This window comes from Sebastes umbrosus, chromosome 2, assembly GCF_015220745.1.
Source record: "Sebastes umbrosus isolate fSebUmb1 chromosome 2, fSebUmb1.pri, whole genome shotgun sequence".
Lineage (NCBI taxonomy): Eukaryota > Metazoa > Chordata > Actinopteri > Perciformes > Sebastidae > Sebastes > Sebastes umbrosus.
This window is the reverse complement of record NC_051270.1, coordinates 21,685,731-21,706,036: the sequence shown is the minus strand read 5'-3', so window position 1 is coordinate 21,706,036 and position 20,306 is coordinate 21,685,731. Positions and strand designations below refer to the sequence as shown.

Sequence of the window (20,306 nt, the reverse complement as noted above, 5' to 3'; positions counted from 1 at the left end):
AAGGTATTATTGCTTAAGGACCTGGTATTAGTCTGAGAGGGCAAATTATTACACGAGAGCCTGGCCAGCCTCATAAAATAAAGTCATAATTTGACCATGGTCCTGGTATTAGGGTTGGGCTGGTGAAAAAGTGTTGAAACCAGTTTGATATTAAGCCAAACACCGGACCGGTATACTAAATTTCTCTATTACCGGTAGTTGTCCCACTTGACTCAGCAGCCGCTGAAAATTCAGAGGGGCGGCTTGTCACTAAATGAGAAAAGGCCCAGTTCACCTTAAAGGTCACCTTGAGTGAGCCTGGCCCGAAGTTGTCGCTAACTTCGGGGCTAACCCTCTTCACTTTGAAGCAGGTGGCAAGCAAGATACATAAACACTAAACTTGGCTTGGGTCTTGAGGAGTTGTAGCATTTATTCATCTAAAGCCTAAACTGTACACACACTGTACGTTCACAGATATTACTACTGACTTCATACTCACCATCACACACGCTCGCTCCCTCTCCCCCTTTTTCTCTCGACCACACACACGCTAACGTTACGGGCGGCCGGGCTTGCAATACACTGGGTGGCGGAAACCCGTCATGTCTTGTCACACCAAAAAACACATGAACTTTCAAGTAAACAAACACAACGTACAACGTGCACTGTGTGTCTCTTCCACCCTTCCACCTCTACTGAAATTTGATCTCCATGTTGCCGGCCTCGGCACAGCAGTAAATTGAGTATAAACAAACACAATATTAGATTAATAACATTGTCATAGCTTATTATTACTAATGCAGTACAGGTTGGAGTTAGCGCTGTGACGCCATCGGCGCAGGTTGCTGATGTCGGCTTCTTTTTAATTTGCCAGAACGTGTCATAATGACAAAATGCCGGTTCAGCCGGTTTGCATAAAATCAAACTGTTGTACATCGGACCGGACAGGCAAAACCGGAAATCGATAATCGGTAATTACCGACATGAGAGATACCATATGTCAACACACTTATTTTCACAACTTCCCTCTCTAAACATGCAATTTACCACAACTTGTGTAAATGTAGCAGTTTATAAAACTGGTGTTATGAAGGATTTTAATTTGTTGTCTTTTGGCCAGTGGCAATATTATTTTACCAATGTAGGTAAACAAATGCGGGCATATCAACAGGCTGGTCCCCATGGTAACTAGAGATGGACAGCCTCAGGCAATTTTGGAGGGATGTCTGATTATAGCAAATATAATAAATGCAACCCTTCTTTGCAAGACACTGTGCAAACTTGTTAACCGGAAAACATTAAAAAAAAAAAACATGTAAAGGATCTCCTCTGAGCTGTCTGCAATGCAATGTGAGGTAACCTGGGCATTGGTTAAGATCTGTGATATTTGTTCAACAGTTGATTTAAGTTAGTAGGTGTCCTCAGAAAGAGGTTATTCTCAAGCTTCTGTTAATATGAAATCAATACAAAAAACACCTCAGGTCGGCTGTTTTCATTATTATTCAAACTAAGTATCACAGACTGAACCCATATTAACTATGAACACACTCTGGGGTAGAGATTTAATGGAGTATCACCTGCATATAGTGTTTTTTCAATAGGTTTTCTAGTCTTAAGGGTAAGAGAAATCGATGTAAAGCTTGGCCTTTTTTTGGTCTGGGAGAGAAAGAAAGGTCTTTAAATCGTTTTCCTCTGAACAATAACAGTTTTATCACCCTTTATCAAGATCAGTCTGTCTGCTCTGCGGGTAAGTAAAGGAAAAGCTCTGGGCTCAATGCTGAAACTTTGAAGGAGGACCATTCAACCATGGTAGCAAACTCACAAAATCTAATCAATTATTTTCCAGCATTCAAAATTAAGAATTAATATCAAACCTCATCCATTTGTGCTGTGAAGCGCTATTACTCAAAAGCATCAACAATTTCTGTTGTGATGCACTATCACCCAAAAGCAACAGAAATTATTAAAGCTGAAAATCTATTTTGATCACCTTTTGGGACTGGGTGAGCGAACAGAGAGAGAGAGGAAGAGAAAGAAAGCCAGACAAGCTCAGTATGCACCGAGGCAGCAGTCATTATATTGGGTTCATTTGGATATTGGGGATTGGGCTCTATCTTTCCACAACATAAGCAGATCACTAATTTGATGGCCAGGATATGAAGTAAATTCTTGCAAGGAACCATTTTTGAAATCATGGCTCCTTTTAATTTAGCATTTTAATGACTACTCTGTTAAATATTCCTATCCTCAATACAGTATTTGCGTATTTTTATAAATGTGTCCCGGTGCAGGTGTAACTACATCTCCTGATGAGACAGAGATGCATGACGAGACAAATAACATTGCACTGGCTTGTAATCCAATTTACTGTTTTTTGATATTGAATAATCAAATTCAATTCCTCCGCAGTCTCTCTCGGGCAAGGTGCATAGACATAGTTTTTCATTGAAAAATACACAGAATTATATAATATGTGCCCAGAGTACGAGAAAAATTATAAGGTTTTAAAAATACATGACATTTAAACACATTAAAAGGATCAGTGTGTATTTAGTCACATCACGTGGGGAGGTGGCAGTTTGAGCTACGGTGGCCTTCAGGTAACGTACAAATGTGAAATGCTCTCTATAGAGAGTGTTTGGTTTGTCTGTTATCGGCTACTGTACAGTAGAAACATGGCAGACCAACATGGTGGACTCCGTGAAGAGGACGCGCTCCCTATGTAGATATGAAGGGCTCATTCTAAGCTAACGAATACACAACGATTCTTAGTTTCAGGTGATTATACACTGAAGAAAATATAGTTATGAATACTATACTCAATTTTTACTAATAGATCCCCCTAAATCCTACACACTGGCCCTTTAAATCAAGAAACTATATAAAGTTAGGCAGCAAAACATAGGAAGAAAAATTAAGTTAAAAGAAATATGCGTTCAAAAACTTACAGTTTTAGAGGCAGTAAAAACATACTGGATGACCATTTCTCTCTTTGTGTTGAGGTCCTTTTCTCTCAAAGGAGTCTTTTTGTCCTCATTCAAGTTCATGTCCTCCTGAAAAGAAAAGAAAACAAAAACAGAAAGAGGGTATAAGTCTTATTGGAATTTTAATCTTATCTTATTAAAAATGCAATATTCTAGCATATTCTTTAGCACCACCTCTGGCGACAGGACTTGCTTTGTTTTTTTCCCACAGCTTATTAATTATACAATACTTTAGCAATATTAGCTTTGGTCCAAATTGTTAGTGTAGACAGCTGATTGTTTTTTTACCAAATTTATTTTTCCCCATTAACTTTTTCTGTTTTCCCATATATTGGCCAAAACATAAGATAGTGCTTTATTTCTGGAAATTATATTTGACCAATTGGGGGTCATATCATATTAGAGGATTAAACATTATTTTATTCACAACAGCAGAAGTCTTTATAAAGGTAATCTTCCAAAGTAAGCCTGTTACTATAAGAGTGTTGCATTAATAGGTGTCGCCCTAATGTTGTTACATCAGTGTCTACCTGTTCTACTTCTACTACTACTACTTCTACTTCTTCTACTTCTAAAGTAGTCAGTCCCAAAATTCTCAAGTAATTTAATTTCCACAAGTTATCTGCTGGCTCATGTTGAGTGTTTTGGTTCCATGAAGGACATACTATATTGAAAACAAACAAGTTAAAGTTGTCTCCCATTGTCTTTATAGCAGTCACACGTCAAGCAGCAATATGATGTCATCGAATGTCCATTTAGAAAATAGCAAGCCCAAAATGTCTTAGAGGTAAAATCTTTCTCTGTTCCTCAAACCGACCATGTGAGCATTTGACTGAAAAACAGGGTAAAAGAGTGTCTATTATTATTATAGTCATTGTTCAGCTGAAAGCTTTGTCATATTTGCAATGTATTTTATTTCACCAAAACATTTTATGTTGCTTATTTTGCTTTTATTGATTTATTTTATTTTTATCTAAATGTGACAAAACATTCAGAAGATATTCAAAACATGCCCACCTTGTTCTATTCAGTTTTCTGTTCTAAAATCTTCTCCGTCACTGTGGTCACCCTTGCATCAAACATGCATTTTACATGTCAAGCTACTCTATTGTTTTTCTAAGAAAACTTTGATGATATTGTATAATGACAAAACAACATACCATCATCTTTTCAAACAGAGCCAAGATCTCTTTTTCTGAGGTGATCTTTGACGAAAGTTCCTCAAACTGGTGCGAGGTGGACGATGAAGAAATGGACCAGTCACTGGTATTGTGTTTAGAGTTTGATAAGGGTAGTCGCTCCTTTTTACTACCCGGAATCCGAATACTGGCGAATCTGTCCAGCTGTACAGACAACAGAGAAAACACTATTAAAATAGGGAAAAGTACAGAAAGAATTTTCAGTGCAGAGTTGAAATACAAGACAGATGTTTAGCATATTTAAATGGTTAAAACTCAGAACAGAGTAGACAAAACAGTTAGTCTATTGATGAGTGAGAAAAACAATGCTATTAGTGTGAACGAAGCACATACAGTACACAGAACATCTGCTCAACACATGTTAAGCAAAGCACTATCTAGATAACAAGTAGAGTTAACAGAGACATTAGTAAGTGAGAAAAGCAGTCTGTGCTCTGTGATGTGAATGAATCCAATGAAGACCAATTTCACTGCCACTCAGAATAAGAAGATTAGGTGACTTTTAGTCAAATGATGTTAGATTTTGCAGAGACTGACAGCCAATAGAAGAGAAAGCACACCAATTTATCAAATCTTACCACATCGTCTGTGATGTTTCTAAAGGGTAAGTGCTACAGGTGGGGAACAGAAAAAAAAATAATCAGGATACATAAAGGTACTGCATCAAATGTTAGAAAAATAATTGTTGAACCCTACAGCAACCTAGAGCAAATTATTGTGATATTATTTATGAAGAGTGAAAAGTCTTGGTTCTCTATATTCTGCATTAGAGAATTCACAAATTAAATGTATGGCGTTCATTTCTTGCAGCATTAGGAGAGAAAGATACTGCGCAGTCTGAATGGATAAGGACAGTGAAATGTCGTTGTTGTTTTGTCTCTACGTTGGTACACTCATCTTGAAAATAAAAAAGAGACAAAAGTTTGTATGTAGGCATAGTCTTTCGCAGTGATGCAGGTTTGATTCCGTCAATGGTCTGGACGTCAATGTTTTTTTTTTTAAATGGGTTTTAGTTAGATGCCTGAAATAAGGTCTGTGGTTAACACAAGCTTAAGAGTTTGTAACGTTTAGTTCCACGACATAAATAACATCATTAATACCCCACTTGTGAATTTTGAAGCCTTTATGTGTCTTAAAAAAGACAATGGAAAAATCTCATTGGCTTTTTGTCGAGGGAACCCAGGGCGATGCTAACTTCCTGGTTGGCCTACAAAAAATATATCATCCCTGCAGCACTCTATTGGACTGATATCTTAGAATTGTAGTAGCTACATCATTAGCATAACTTCACAAGCGATCCTTTAGATGTACATACCATGTACAGTTGAACCTGCTATGATGTTTAGGTATGCAGATCCACAGGTTTTAATGGACCCAATATATGCCAACTGAATGAAGCCCAAACTGCCACATATTCCCCAGGAGTCTGTACAACAGTCACCAAGCACGATGGGTGGGTGCCAAACTTTCCCTACAAAAAGAAAATCCTTTTGCGGCACCCAGCAGTGCAGTTTAGCAGCTTATTAAACATTTGTGCAAATGTCTAAACCCAAGTGACGTGTTAATCAACATTGACGACACTAGTCACTTAAACAAAAATAGCTGCCTAAAATGTGCTTCTCTAGTAAACCCTGACTGCAAATTACAAAGGATCTACTTGTGCAGTAGGAGCGGAGATTGGCAGTTGGCCTGTTGTTATCTGTGCGTAGCAGCTACCTCGGTGCCTGCCGAGCAAGTTTTTGTATGCTGCTTTTTCTGCTCTAGCAGATTTTTTGTTTGTTTTTCTGTAGAATTCTTGGGAAAGTTGCCATCTGTATTTCGAACAGGTGCAACACAGTCAAAAATGCCAAAGGAATATTCCTAATAAGGAATGGAAAGTCAATACAGAAAATATTAAATTTAAAAAATGTTATCATAATGAATTGCGGACATAGAAAGGTTAGGTTTCCTTCAAGCATAACAGCCGACCATATAGAACCTCAGAGAAATAGATCAATACACACCAGTGTTTAATTAATAGAAAATTGCCTGGAATAAAATGTGTCAACCTGTCAATGAGCAATCCCCCTAATGAGTGTTCTGACATTAACATTATACATATTTGCTCAAAACTAAAAAGGAAACAGACTGAAAGTTGACATATTACTAAAATGACCCACCATGCCTAATACAGGAATTATTTTTTCTCCACTGATCAGCTTGGCAATTGGTCAACTAATTGGACACAGCTGTCAAACTTTGACATCATATCCCCACAGCTTGACAAACTATACTAGAGTAGGCATATGTTTCAAAGAGCACTAGCTAAGATGAACACCAACAATAAGACATTGACTATTCTTAATTATTTCATTCATAGCTAAGATGTTAAAAGGGGTCAAATGCACTTCACTAGTATTAGAAAATGGTCACAATTAAAAAAATTAGATATCATGAAGTAAATTACCAATACATGAAAAACACTAGTGAAGTATAGACAGTAAATGAAACAACACATTGTGAAATAATTCACCAAACTCAACTCTCTATTTTGGAATTATATTTCACAAGTTTTCACCTTCCCCTACACTTCCACTGTTGCACACTTGTTTTAACATTAATTTGAATATTACTGCAATGATAAATGGGTTTGTGACTCAGAAATGACAGGCTGACTTTAACAAACTTCCATCATAATTCAGCTCTCCAGCAATGAGGGAAAAGGCCATTGATCACAATTGGATTTTGGCGTAACTCAACACCGACCTAAATTGATTTAAATGCATATCTCTTTCAAGAGTGAACTAACTCTCTGAACACAATAACAAAACTGCACTTGAAGCTAGGGGGGAAACAAAAAGCTAACAGCACAAGAAAGCCTCTGTCAACAGCATCCCTCAACAATTTAGCTTCTAATTGTTATCCAAGTCCTTGATATTCAGTTCTGCTTAGTTCTTCAGTTCTGAACAGGAAAATAAAATGCAACAGTAACATGTTTTGTTCCTGCAGGATTAATGGTATGGACTACAAAAAATGTCAAATATAAAATGAATAAATAGACATTATGACAGCTATTTTTTCTTTTCATCAATTTCATCATATGCTACTTCTTTTACGCAGCCCAACAGTGCCTAAGCAGCCGTTTGTGCCAGCTGTTGCACACTAGTGCACGGCTGTCCAAGGACTCAGCATGTGCCTTTTATATATGTATAACATATTACAAACGTCAGGATGTCCAGTTGGTACTCATTGAGTCTTGTTGTTGTTGCATCTAAACAGCACCAAACAATCAGCATCGTACAAAGGAATCCACAGGTGCCTTTCCCAGAACGCTTGCAGGGCAATAACACAACGCTGTGGGAGCGAAGGGCAAAGGAAGCTCCACAACAGGACAGTGTACATCACATGGCTGCAGAGTAGATGGCACACATCTAGGCTTTTATGGTACGGAAATTAAAAAATGCCCAACAGATGTATTAAAATTACTTTCATTTCATTTTTCACATGTCATTTTTAAGCAGTAAGATTCTTTGGTTTTTCCTTCTAAATTTACTCTAATTTGAGGATTTGCTGATTTTATCTGAATTATATCATTGTTTACTGAATATCTTTGGGTTTGGGACTGTTGTTCAAACAAAACAAGTAATCTGATGACATCACCTTGGTTTTTAGGAAATTGTGATGAGCCCTGTTTACTATTGTTTTCTGACATTTTCTAATTAAAACAGCTAATAGTTTCATCAAGAAAATAATTGGCAGATTAAGCGATTATGAAAATATGCATTAGCTGCAGCCCCACCCAGGAGCTTATTGGTATTTGGGTTCTGAAAATGAGGAAGCAATAACAGTTCAAGGATGTCTCTTGGTACCAAACTGCAGCCAAGGGCGAGGCCTCACTGGCACTCCAACTGTACATTTCCAGGGCTTACAAACAGTGTAAGCCGTAAAGGAGCTGACCAAGTGCGTCAGGTATGAAACACACCAGTGCCCAATTCCAAACCACCCCCTATACCCTGTCCCTACCCACTTCCAGTCCGTTTGCGCGTTCGTGTGGAGGGTCCGCCATATTAAGTGCCATTCCAAACCAATTCACGGGGAGTGGGAGTGGGTTATAAAACCCTCCAACAGCAAGTCTACATCGATGTAGACTTAACCAGATGCCCTTACTGACGACGTGCAACGCCGTTTTGTGTTCGTCATGGCACACGATCCAATGTAAGTTCTGTGCGACTACCGGTACAAACATCTATTGTAAACTGTCCAAACTATGTATACAGTACATTTAAACTAATATTCTTATTTAACACTATTCTTGCATTTTTATAAATGCATGCATTTATATTATTTGCATAGATCCTATTTTTCAGCATTATTATTTGCAATGTTGTTATATATATATTTCTTATTTATATTTTCTTATGATTTCTCTATTTTTATATATTTACATTTATATTCTAGGACGGGAGCAAAATGTAACTCAATTTCCCCCCGGGGATCAATAAAGTATTTCTGATTCTTATATTTATTTATTTCCTTGCCGGAGAGAGGGAAGTTTGTCCCGAAGTGGCTGCTGTATTGATACCCTCCACCTTAAAAAAGGGTGCTTTATTGAGCTGTGAGTGTGACTACAAACAGAGTGCACTGCACCACGGAGTGGGAGGGTGTAGGGGCTGGATTGGAATTGGGCCCTGGTAATTAAAAAACTGCCCTGAAGCTAGCTATAGGGTCAGTTGGTTAACCAGCAATATTTTAGTGTTTACTAAGTTTTTCACTGTTGCAAATCTTTTGCTTTAACAGACAAAGTAGGATGGCCTGACAAGAGTCATTTGTAAATATCAGTGAATTCATTTTGCTTTCCGCTATCACCCTGTTCATTTAATTAAACTCTGATAACATCTTTTTCAATTAACTGAGACAACCACTTGTAGAGAAAATGCTAATTTATAAAACGCTGCACATGCAGTCCAAAACAGAAAAGAGATGGAAACACAGAAAAAATTAAAGAACCGAAGACATCATCCATGGACATCAGATTTTGAAAACTTAATTGTTTGGAGCGTTCATCAACAGCACTGCTATCTCTATATTTTTTTTTTCAAATTGACTACTAATACGAAGGGCTCTCACCAATGAATGAAACAACAGTGCTCCACCATTTTAATTACTGAAATTAAAAAACAAACTATGGCCTTTCAGTCAAGATTTAAAGGAGCATTTCCCACAGAAATCCCCTTATAAATAACATAAATGGATTTTTTCTCCATGGGTGGGTGTGTTCACAGGTATAACAGACCTCATGTGGTGATGTTCAAGTCTGTTGTACTAACATAGAACTCAGTGCCACAAGGTTTTTCCTCCACACAAGATTTAGTGTTTCTTTTTTAAAAAGATATTTTCGGTCAGTGACTAACTGTTGAGTAACTGTTCTACCATTTCAGCATGATCTCACAGGCACTGACTGAAAAGACACTCAGAAAAGAAACCTTTAACAATTAAAAGTCATAGAAGAAATTAGCTTTTAGTGGAAAAACAATTGTCAACCATAATAAATAATAATAAAATACAATTAATTAATGAATGGCCAGGTTTTTGTGTATCAAATCAGTCTTGATTTCAACTTGCAGCTCTAAAATGACAGATATCCTTCTCACACAACTGGTGTAATTTGTTTCTTACCCATCTCTTTTCAAACTTATATGGAGATAAACTGTGTTCTAAATTATTTTTATATTTTTTTTAACTGGTACTGTAAAAGATTTAAGGTAATAGAATAGGTAAATGAAGTGTCTCAATTATGATAAATCCATTCCCAGTTACTTATTTCAGCTCCAACAGTCAGTAATATTGCCCATTAACACTAAAAACATTCTCCAAAAATTAGTGATACAGAAAAAATATATTAAACATATATTACATTAATGAGACCATAAAATATTTTCAGTACTTAAACTGAAAACCAACTGATTTTTTGACAATGAACAGTCCTTCTCATCCTGTCTACCCTGTATTTAAGAAGGAAAAAAACAGCATCTCAAAAGAACATTAACACATTTGCATGAACTGTCTTTTCCATTTTTTATAATGCTCTGCTTGAAAATAACCACTGAACATGAAGTGGCCTTTAATGGCAAATCTACTTGCTACCAATTACAGTGAATGTTGTGGTATCGCAGTGCCACCTATTGAGATGACTAAATAAATGAATGCTCTTAACTGAGAACAATATTTACAATGTTTTTCAGTTATTTGTTATAAATTATAAATGTTGCTAGACAGACCGATCTGATGAGAGAGAGAGGGGGACCAAAGGTGTCAAGACTGAGCTGTACCATCACAGATACATGTATGAGAAAAAGTAGCATGATGTTCTTTGGTGGTGTATTTCTGACAGAGCAAACCCATAATGAGAGCATTATTACCTTGAAATTCAAGGCTCTCTGAGAGGCAACATGGCCTCAGAGTACTGTTTTTGTCTAGTAAAAGTAGATCCAGAACAACAACTAATACTTTTGTCAGCCTGAGTGAAAATGTGTAGTTCAACTCTCGTAAGGATGCTTTGCTTTTCATTTTTGTTGACAAAAGCAAAAAAGTGCTGCCAAGAGTCAACTGCACGAAAAGTAATCTCAGTATGTTTTCAGCTTGTATTGCTTTTATTTTGAAATAGCCACACAGTCTTGAGTGTGTGCTACCTTAGCGTACATTAATTTGGTTTTCAATAGATTAGAATTTTGAAAAAATAATCTCAACTCAAGGTCTTTCTACTAGATTTTTTTCCAGGAATACAACAATTACAACATACAAGTACAAATACAACATTTCATGGTCATCATGAGTTTGCTCAGTTGTCATGGAGATAGCTCCATTGTCATCATTGTCAAAAGATAAGAGGTGGTCATATAAGGCAGCTATTCTCAACCACTTGGCCTCAGAGGGCCACCTAGTGGGCCGTGGAGGTACTGCCAAATGGTTAGATTAACCTCTTCAAAATCCGACGGTCTCTTTTCCGTAATTCAGAGGTTGTAGCGCACTCAGTTTTAAAGCTAGAGTGAAGATTCTGGTATCATATGAAACTAAAAAGACATATCATGCTAGCTGGTCGGGAAGGAGGCTAAATAATGCTCCAAAATAAAAGTGATGTTGGAGACAACCCTGCACCAGTAAAAGCTCCAAAGCGTGTGGTGAGGAAATATGACCCTGAATACTTTGGATTCATAATGGCAGGCAGTGATGGGTGAGGGTAAGCTGAATATGTATGTGGGTCATTACACCTGACAGTGGCATAACACATATTTATAGCCCAGTTTGTCATTAAATTAGGAAGGTGGTCCTCGGAAATTTTTTCAACAATTAGAAGCGGGCCTCAAATTACAAAAGGTTGAGAACCTCCGATATAAGGGATATTATACATGTATATCGAGTAGCTGAGGCGTTGGCTGGATACATTTATGGGGCAGATTTTTTGACAGACCCGCGCAATGAGGATGTCAGCTGCGCGTGTTTAATCCGACCAATAGCATCCACGGAGACACAGAAATTTAATCGTCGTTGGTACAGACAGCCCCCTCTGTTTACGGTTGAAAAGGTATTTGATTGGCTGCGGTGAGCTGTCAATCAGCCCTGCTTTGTATTGGGATTGTTCGTTTTAGTAGCCTGGGTCTCCCGTAGGTACGATGGTTTATGTAGCCTGGGTCTCCCTTAGGTACGATGGTTTATGTAGCCTGGGTCTCCCTTAGGTACGATGGTTTATGTAGCCTGGGTCTCCCTTAGGTGCAGAAACCCCTTGAGAAATTTTATGAATCAGCCTATCATAATAACATCTTAAGGCTGGCTAACACCATCGTCTCTGACCCCAACCATGTTTTGAACAGTGAATATCAATTTTTACCAACAAATTGGAGATACAGGGTTCCACGATTTAATAAGGTTAGACTGAAGCACTCTTTTGTACACCAGTCAATTCTAAAACTAAATATGGAGCCTAATCCCAGATCAAATGTACATTGAAGGGCCCTTAATATCGTCTTCTGTGATTGTAATGTTTAAATGTATGTATCCTTGTTTCTTGTCTTTGTCCTTTCTGTGATGTTGCAAATGGAGCTGCTGTGACGCAAAACAAATTTCAGACCTGTCTGACAATAAAGTATTATCGTATTATCGTATCGTAAATGGTTACAGTTTTGTCTGCATATGGATGAAGATAGTCTTTCAACCTATGTGAATAGCCTCCATCCACACAAAAGACCATCCTTGAACAGACACAGACAATATGATGACCCCCAACAGACAACCTGTTATTAAGTTACATAATAAGGTCACTTGATGTCAATGGCCAATCTCCATGACAACTGTGCAAACTCCATCTGCTGATCAAAATCATGCACTGCTGTTGAAAGCTCTATAAAAAAAATAGTATAGTGGACCTTGAGATTGGTGAAACACTGCTTGTGCTTATTGCCATTTTCAATACATGACCTCAAGGACTCACAATGTGTGATCAGTAGGGCTGACCCAAATGCTTCGAAGCTTCGACTGTTGTCATGGTAATCGACCTCCAAATCAGTATTTTAATGCTTCGTTTTTTGTTTTATTTTCAAATATACTGTAAGTTATAAGTATGTAATAATAAGGTATAAATCCCCACATAACTGATGAAATAAGGAATAATCCAACAATATTATTCAATATACATATTCAACATTAAATATTATTAGTTCTTCTCAGACGTATATCGATGTTTGTTGTGTGTAGAGGTGTGTACAGTAGTGTGACAATGGCAGTGAAACGGGGGAGATGGAGATTTCAGCCTGCTGCGCCGCGAAGCTTTGAATATCTTTGAATATTTCTCATCGAAGCTTCGACACCCCAAAAAATTGTATTTGGGAAAGCCCTAGTGATCAGCCATACTGTACAACTGGCTTAATCCTAAACGTCCCCAACAAAATCTATTTTGCAACCAATATCTGTTGTTTTCATCTTTAACACTGTAGCTACTTTAGTAGTGTGCATACTCACAGAAAAGTGATTTATTACTAATATACTATTTCAAAATAAATTCTTATTAAGAGGTTTTGTGCATTTATTCTGAATTTGAGAGATGGAGATCGAGACACAGACAGAAAAACATGTCAGCCTGCTGCACCACGAAGCTTCGAATACCTTTGAATATGACTCATCAAAGCTTCGAAGCCCAAAAAAATGGTATTCGGGACAGCCCTTAATGTTACACAAACTTTGTGCCAGGTTTCCACGGTCAGACATAGTCATAGGAAGCACCACCTCTGTACTTTCATTGTACTTAATTTGTCTGACCAACAGTTCAAAACCCAAAGTTTTTACTTTCCATACACTGTATACACACAGTGTGCATATGTCGGCTTTACCTCCTTTCAGACACACAGTGCAATGATGCAGGTTAAATGTACATTGACAGTCAAACTAAAGTAAAAGTCAGACAGTTAGCCAACAGCTCATCAGGGAGAGTGGATAATAACAGTAACAGGCTGGATTGAAAAAAAAAACACTCCTGTGCAAATCTTTACTACGGTTGTAGACTAGAATATCTGAATGGCAGCGACAAAGAATTAACTTGTCTTAGCACTCTCATGGGGTCAAATGCGGGTTGGGTGTCCATTAAGTAGATCTGTGTCACACACACGTCTCCTGTCTGAAAGGGGGAAGCCTGTCTGTTTTGAAAATGAGACCCCTAACTGAGAACCCTAATGATAATAATGATGTGTTGTCCAAATAGCAACACCTCCCTTATATCTCCCAGAAGAATACAGCAGACATACCGGACAGACAAAATGTTGGTTGGTTTATATTGTAATAGTAGGAAGGACATGGATTAGTGTAAGGGCTAAACCCCTGTGCTAATTTTAACCTTTTGATTTCCTACATGCAAAAACAAAGTCAACAGCGAAGGTCACTGTTTACAAAACAAACTTTGTAAAGGATTCAAAGATTGCATTGTGCAAGATCCTGTAAAGGCAATCCTCTCTCTCTGCAATGGGACATAACATAATGGAATGTACATTGCACAGGTATGTACATTGCACAGGTATAACAAAGGACAAAGGAGGACGGTCTGCAGGACAGATTACAGTCTCTTCTGCACTATATTCACTTTTTTTAATAGTCCTGTATCACAGCTGTTACCCTGCACTATATTCAGTTTTAACAGTTTTCTTCATCTCCTTGTATTTTTATATCTGGTATATTTTTTTGTACTTTGTACTTTGCACTACTAACTTTTTTACTGCCTTTTTACTAACATGTTTTGCACTATGGAACTGTGATGCTGGAAACTTGAATTTCCCTCGGGATTAATAAAGTTACTATCTATCTATCTACCTATCTATCAGAAGTGAACAAGCCTATTATTCACTGTGCAGTGATACTCTCTCACATGTGTGATTAATACAAGCAGCTACACTCTAATAACACATGACTGATCCCAGCAGGAATTCAAGTCCTCATGACAGATGGCTGCTGGTGCCTGCTGCATGGATTATTAATAAAGTTACTATCTATCTATCTATCTATCTAATTTATGTTAGTTCCACCAAACAGTCTATACACCAACATTGACAGTAAGGAGTGCCAGCCAGGTTCAACCAATGTTTTATTTGCCAAATAATACCTTTTGATGTGAGAGAGATACATTTTTGCTATAATCAACTTTTGGGACATGCAGACATAAGTCATTCAAATGGCAGAGACTGAAGGAGGTTATAGAGTGCATGTTTGCTTACATACATTTAAGTTTTTAATGATGATTTATGTCATTCTTGATCACACAAATCCATGCTTTCCTTTCTTCCTGGTTTTTGCTGCTTCTGATCTTTTTGGCTCTTAATAAAGTTACTATCTATCTATCTTCATTCAATTGAGTGTGCTATACTTCAAAGATTGCATCGTGCAGGATCCTGTAAAAGGCATCCTCTCTCTGCAAATGGACATCACATAATGGGTCAGGTAAGTACATTGCACAGGTATAACACCACGCACAGCTGGATACAACTCAAACTATTCAACTGAGTGTGATATATACTTACAAACTTTGGTTTGCGGTCTCCATCGTCGTAACATGAGTTCTGGTTGGATGAACCCTTCTTCTTTTGAGATTTACTGTCTCGTCCGGTAGTGGAGTCAAACCTCTGACTGTAACTATCCATGTTGTTGACCTAACTAAAGACTTAGTACTGTAACGTTATGTTAGCATAGACTACACTGAAATGGTGAAGAGAGAGGTCCATGCGTAGCGTAGCAACCGTTCAGCTAACGTTACCTAGCTACCAAGTTTGCTAAACTAAGGTGGCTTTACTTAGCGCTAATCCAATTTGTGGACTGTCACGTAAGGTTATAACGCTTCCTCTAACAGAAGGAACTGCTGCATACAAACATACCAGTTTTCTCTCCACTGACAACGTTTATCCGGTCATTAATATGAAAGCTGGATTATTATCACATGGAGCTGAGGCGTTGGCTCGAGACATTTATGAGGCAGATATTTTTTTTGACAGACCCGCGCAATGAGGATGTCAACTGCCGCGTGTTTAATCCGACCAATAGCATCCACTGAGGGACAGATACTGACTCGTGATTGGTTACAGACAGCTATGGACCGCCCCCTCTGTTTACGGTTTAAAAGGCATTTGATTGGCTGCGGTGAGCTGTCAATCAAACCCTGCTTTGAATTGGGAGTTGTTCGTTTTATTAACCTGGGTGTCCCGTAGGTACGATGGTTTATGTAGCCTGGGTCTTCCTTAGATTTTTTTTTTTTTTTTATTATTTAAAAATGACTGTATACATAGTAACAGCAGAAAACATTAAAAACATTTACATACAAACAATAGAAGCATAGAGAAAACATAAACAAAGAGCTGTGGCAAACATAAAAGGACAACAGAAATGAAACAAAACCAACATAAAATAATAATAAAAGAAAACCACACAATAAAAAAATAAAATTAATAAATAATAATAAAAAAAGCGAGAGTATGACAATAATTTCACTTAAAAAATTTAAAGATATTGCATATATTCACTGTTTTCATTGCTTTTTTTGTTTTGTGAGGAAGAAATTGCTGACAGATATAATTCCATTTCTTTCATAAATACAAAGAAATTAGGCTTTTTTTTGGTAAATTTACACTTGTGAATGTTGGGTCTCCCTTAGGTGTAGAAATGGTTACAGTGTGTCTGCAGTCATTTGTGTGCTGTAACCGCATTACAATTTAACGATGTAGATGAACCCACAGGGCACATTTTCATGAAAACAAATTACCAACCATTTTTGTATGTATTTCATTGTTTTTATTGGATTTTTTTCCACTGGATTGTTTTCCACTGTTTTGGTTAGTTTAGTTTAGTTTTGTTTTGCATATATTTTTGAAATTATGTTAGTTTAGATCTTTCTTCCTTTTTTGTTATTGTTTTTTTTTCTCCTGGGGTTGAAGGAGACGTCCTTTGTATAAGCCTGTGGCTTCTTGACCTCTCCTGACACATTTCTTTTTTTTTTTTTTTTTCATTGGCTGGATTTTAGTGCAGTTTTATATATGTGCAAATAAATAAATAAAATAAATAAAGATACCTAAAACAAACGCAACATGTACTTCAAAGTGCAGTTATAGTAATATAGTGATTAAGGAGTCTCCAGTTTTACAACAAAACGCAAAGGCATCCAACAAAATGGTAGAATATGCAGAATTTTGAAGGCCAACCCACACCTAAAAACTATTCAAATTGTTTTTGGTTGTGGAAACTTCATTTTATTATTACATGGGGAAAAAAGACAAAACATACATTTCCCTTATGTGAGTCATAACAGGCCTATTATGCATGGTTGATGAGTTTAAAATGCAATGACTATCTGAAATTGCACAACAGATCATAGAAGAGAAAAACATCTGTGTGCGCATTAGTATTACTCACTTGTCAGATGTGATTTTCTGTATGTTTTAGATAATGCTTTGTTCTTCCCCCCTCCATCCTACCTGGTCATGTTTCCAGGACACAACAAACCCTTTACTTCTTTTCATGTGATGTTCAGGGTGGAACACAAGTTGATGCAACCTCTTTGTTTTTTTTTCTTTAATCAGGATGTTCTACTGAAAATGCTTCGATGCTTTTGCTGTTGGTGTTCATCTTTGTTTGGTCATTTAAAAGTAAGCCTAGAGCTAGAGTAAAATCCCAAATACCTTGTCTGATGCAAACAGCAATGAGGTGATGTGATGCAACAAACAGAAACCTTTGTGAGATCCTTCTTATGTGTGCTCCTCTCAAAAACTGATCTGCTCCCCCAAGACATGCATATCAGAGATACTTCTTCAATATAAAGCCAGTATGGCTAGTAGTGATTATTCTTGGTGGATACTTTTTCTAAGCTCTTCTACGGTGGATGCTGTCATTCATATTATGCTCAGACCTTTCTTCTTGCAGACAATAAAGTTAACGAAACCTGATGATGGTAATAGGATAAAAAACCCACAAGTAGAATTAACCTTTCCTCTGCTTTTGTGCTTCCTGACAGCTGGGAGCACGGCAATCCTTCTTAAGACCTCCAAGCTGGAGTCAAATGATAATTAGACCGGTGTAGCCCACCGACAGTTACAACTTTAACAGTTGCTTGTAAATTTGATTGGCAGTTTTTTGAAAGAACATAACTTTGCCACCAGCAAAAACAAGACGCCTTTAGTATATACTTAACAAACAGGTCACAGATTTCAGCTGTCTCTTAGCTCATGTAATTTGCAGCTGTTATATTACGAGCATCAATCTTTTACAAGTGGAGCAGTGATTCAGTATAATTATGCTTCCACTATTACCATGTCAATCTGCAAAAGCGCAATAGACTGGGACAAATTCTCAGCAATAGGTAAACTGACATATGAATGGAGATTTATACACGCATGGCTTGTATGTGAATGGCTAAAAACAGATTTGGCATGCACATTTAAAATTAAAAACACAAGGTTTGTTGTTGTGTTTTTTTCTTTCCAAAGCCAAATTTGAAGTCAAATGTCACTATTGAATGAAACCTTCAGCTATAAAGATCAAATTTGACTTTCTTTGAATTCAACCTCTTGAAATCGTGTTATCTTTATAGACCTTTCTTCCTTGAGTCCCTGAAAGGCTGTCTGCATGGCTGCCAGCAGTGTGTTAACGCTCTTCATCTATTCTAGCCAAACACAAGCCTCGTGGCATTGTGCCTTGCTAATCCTCTCAGAAAATGGGAGATCTACCCTTCCAAATCGGTCAAAGAATTGCCACAGGGATATACAAAAAAAAAAACACAGGCCAAATAAAAGAAATTCAAATTTTCTTGTATTGATAATGACATTGATCTCTGCTATTTAAACAAACCATCCACATACAGAAAATCCATCTAAGTGAGCTTGAATGATGTTTTTATAATTGAATTAAGTGTGTTTTATTGTTATGTGTGTTTCAAGAGAACATTGTCATAGCATAATGATCAAATACAAAAGGTACAATTCATGAAAATAAACCTGTTGTTAAAATGAGCCTCGAGGATAATCAGAAATGTTTTCCTATTGTGTCTTGAAATCACTCAATTCTTAAAGAACAACAGAGTTCAAAAGTTTATTTTTTTATACAGGTTTTTTTTTTCTATACAAGAATTGACTTGGACAAGGGATGTTTTATGTATTTGTATAATCAGTACTTCAGTGGTTGTGCCAGTAACAACACAATCCAACCTTATATCAAAGTCTCAAGTATGCAATAAAAGCAATGAAAGAATGTTGAATGCCTTGTATGAATCATTAGGCCATAAGACAAGAGGATCAGAATGAAACTTAAAGGCTCTGACACAATAAGCGAAATTTCATCCTCGCAGTGAAGCTTCATTACAGGACTGGTCAGTTTCTATTGCTGGAACTTCTTTAAATCTTGTAAAACCTGTTGGAGAGAATGGCACACTTCAGTGTGCATATACTGCCATCCTGTGGTTACAATTACAATTGTATCACAAATGGAATCCTGGGTTTTATTTGACCGACAACTAAACCATGGCGGATATTTTTCTTTCTTTTATACATTATAAAGTGCCATTTGTCCCTCACAAATATTATACAATAGTGCTTTAAAAATGCATGACCATTCTGAAATTAATGCATGATTATGCTTTCCAAAAATAAAAATAAAGCAAATGTATGCAGATGTAAAGCCCCTTAAGGCAAATATGTGATTTGTGATATATAAAGAAATTGACTTGACTTGACTCTTATTAACACCATTAGACATATTGTATTGTTTTCATCACCAGAACCACCATACAACTTCATGAAAACGTGCCTTCTCGCACGACTAAAGAAATAATTAATAATGTCATATTGGGCCCCTGTGAGCTGTTGAGCTGTAAAATGAGAAAGTTTGCTCTCCAGCTGGTATTTCCTCAGCTGGTCTCAACATGGCGGCAGGGTCACAATCTTTCTCATTTTACAGCTAAACAGTACACTAAAATATATCTCTGAAAACATTTGAGGTGAGAAATAGGCATTACAGTAACAGAATATTGTTTGATCAGTGCTGCCTAGTTTGACTGTTTGATCAGAGTTTGCGAGTGATTGACAGCTGCTCAGAGACGGCAGGCTCCAGCTCTGATTGATTGTTTTCCTCCGATACATGAAATCTTGCAGATGCCATTAGGAGCACGGGAGGACACAGAGGAACATGATTTTTTTTTTCAGATATTCAGGATATAGTGACTGTTTTATAAAAATAAATTTAAATACTTTGTTTTAATCACATTTGCTCCAACTTGCCTACTTCAGCTTTAAGCATGTGCTAAGTGTTTAACAAATTATGCAGGCATTTTGGGGTTTGCTCTGGATTTTCTCAGCATTCATTATTGGATATAAACTCATGTTATTTTATTAGGATAAAAGGGATTTTAGTTTGGGAATCCAATGGGTTGATTTCTGAAACACCCATAACAGAATAATCATTTATTCAAGGATTATCAGTCAGGATTTAGAGTGCACCATAGCACAAAGACAGCACTAGTGAAAATTACAAATGACCTTCTAATTGAATAAACATTTTGTATGTACCCCAAAAAGGGAAGAATTCAAATCTCTTTTCCAAATAACTTTGTTGGGTGGCCAAATTTGGACTGTGATTGGCTTGTCTCTTATTGATC

General features: G+C 37.1%; 1 protein-coding gene across 4 annotated transcripts in view; it reads right to left on the bottom strand.

Annotated features, from left to right (window-relative positions):
- Positions 1 to 15,678, bottom strand: part of LOC119477745 (protein diaphanous homolog 3-like) — a 188,522-nt gene extending 172,844 nt beyond the window's left edge. For 2 of the 4 annotated variants that reach the window (XM_037751877.1, XM_037751861.1), the window contains exons 1-4: positions 15,196 to 15,678; positions 4,741 to 4,773; positions 4,124 to 4,306; positions 2,928 to 3,032 (exon numbers count right to left, since the gene is read on the bottom strand). In XM_037751877.1, coding sequence (XP_037607805.1) covers positions 2,928 to 3,032; positions 4,124 to 4,306; positions 4,741 to 4,773; positions 15,196 to 15,315 — 441 coding nt within the window. In that variant the 5' untranslated portion in view covers positions 15,316 to 15,678. The remainder of the gene's footprint in view (positions 1 to 2,927; positions 3,033 to 4,123; positions 4,307 to 4,740; positions 4,774 to 15,195) is intronic. The other 2 variants (XM_037751854.1, XM_037751869.1) reach the window with 2 other exon arrangements.
- Between the last annotated feature and the right edge of the window lie 4,628 nt (positions 15,679 to 20,306).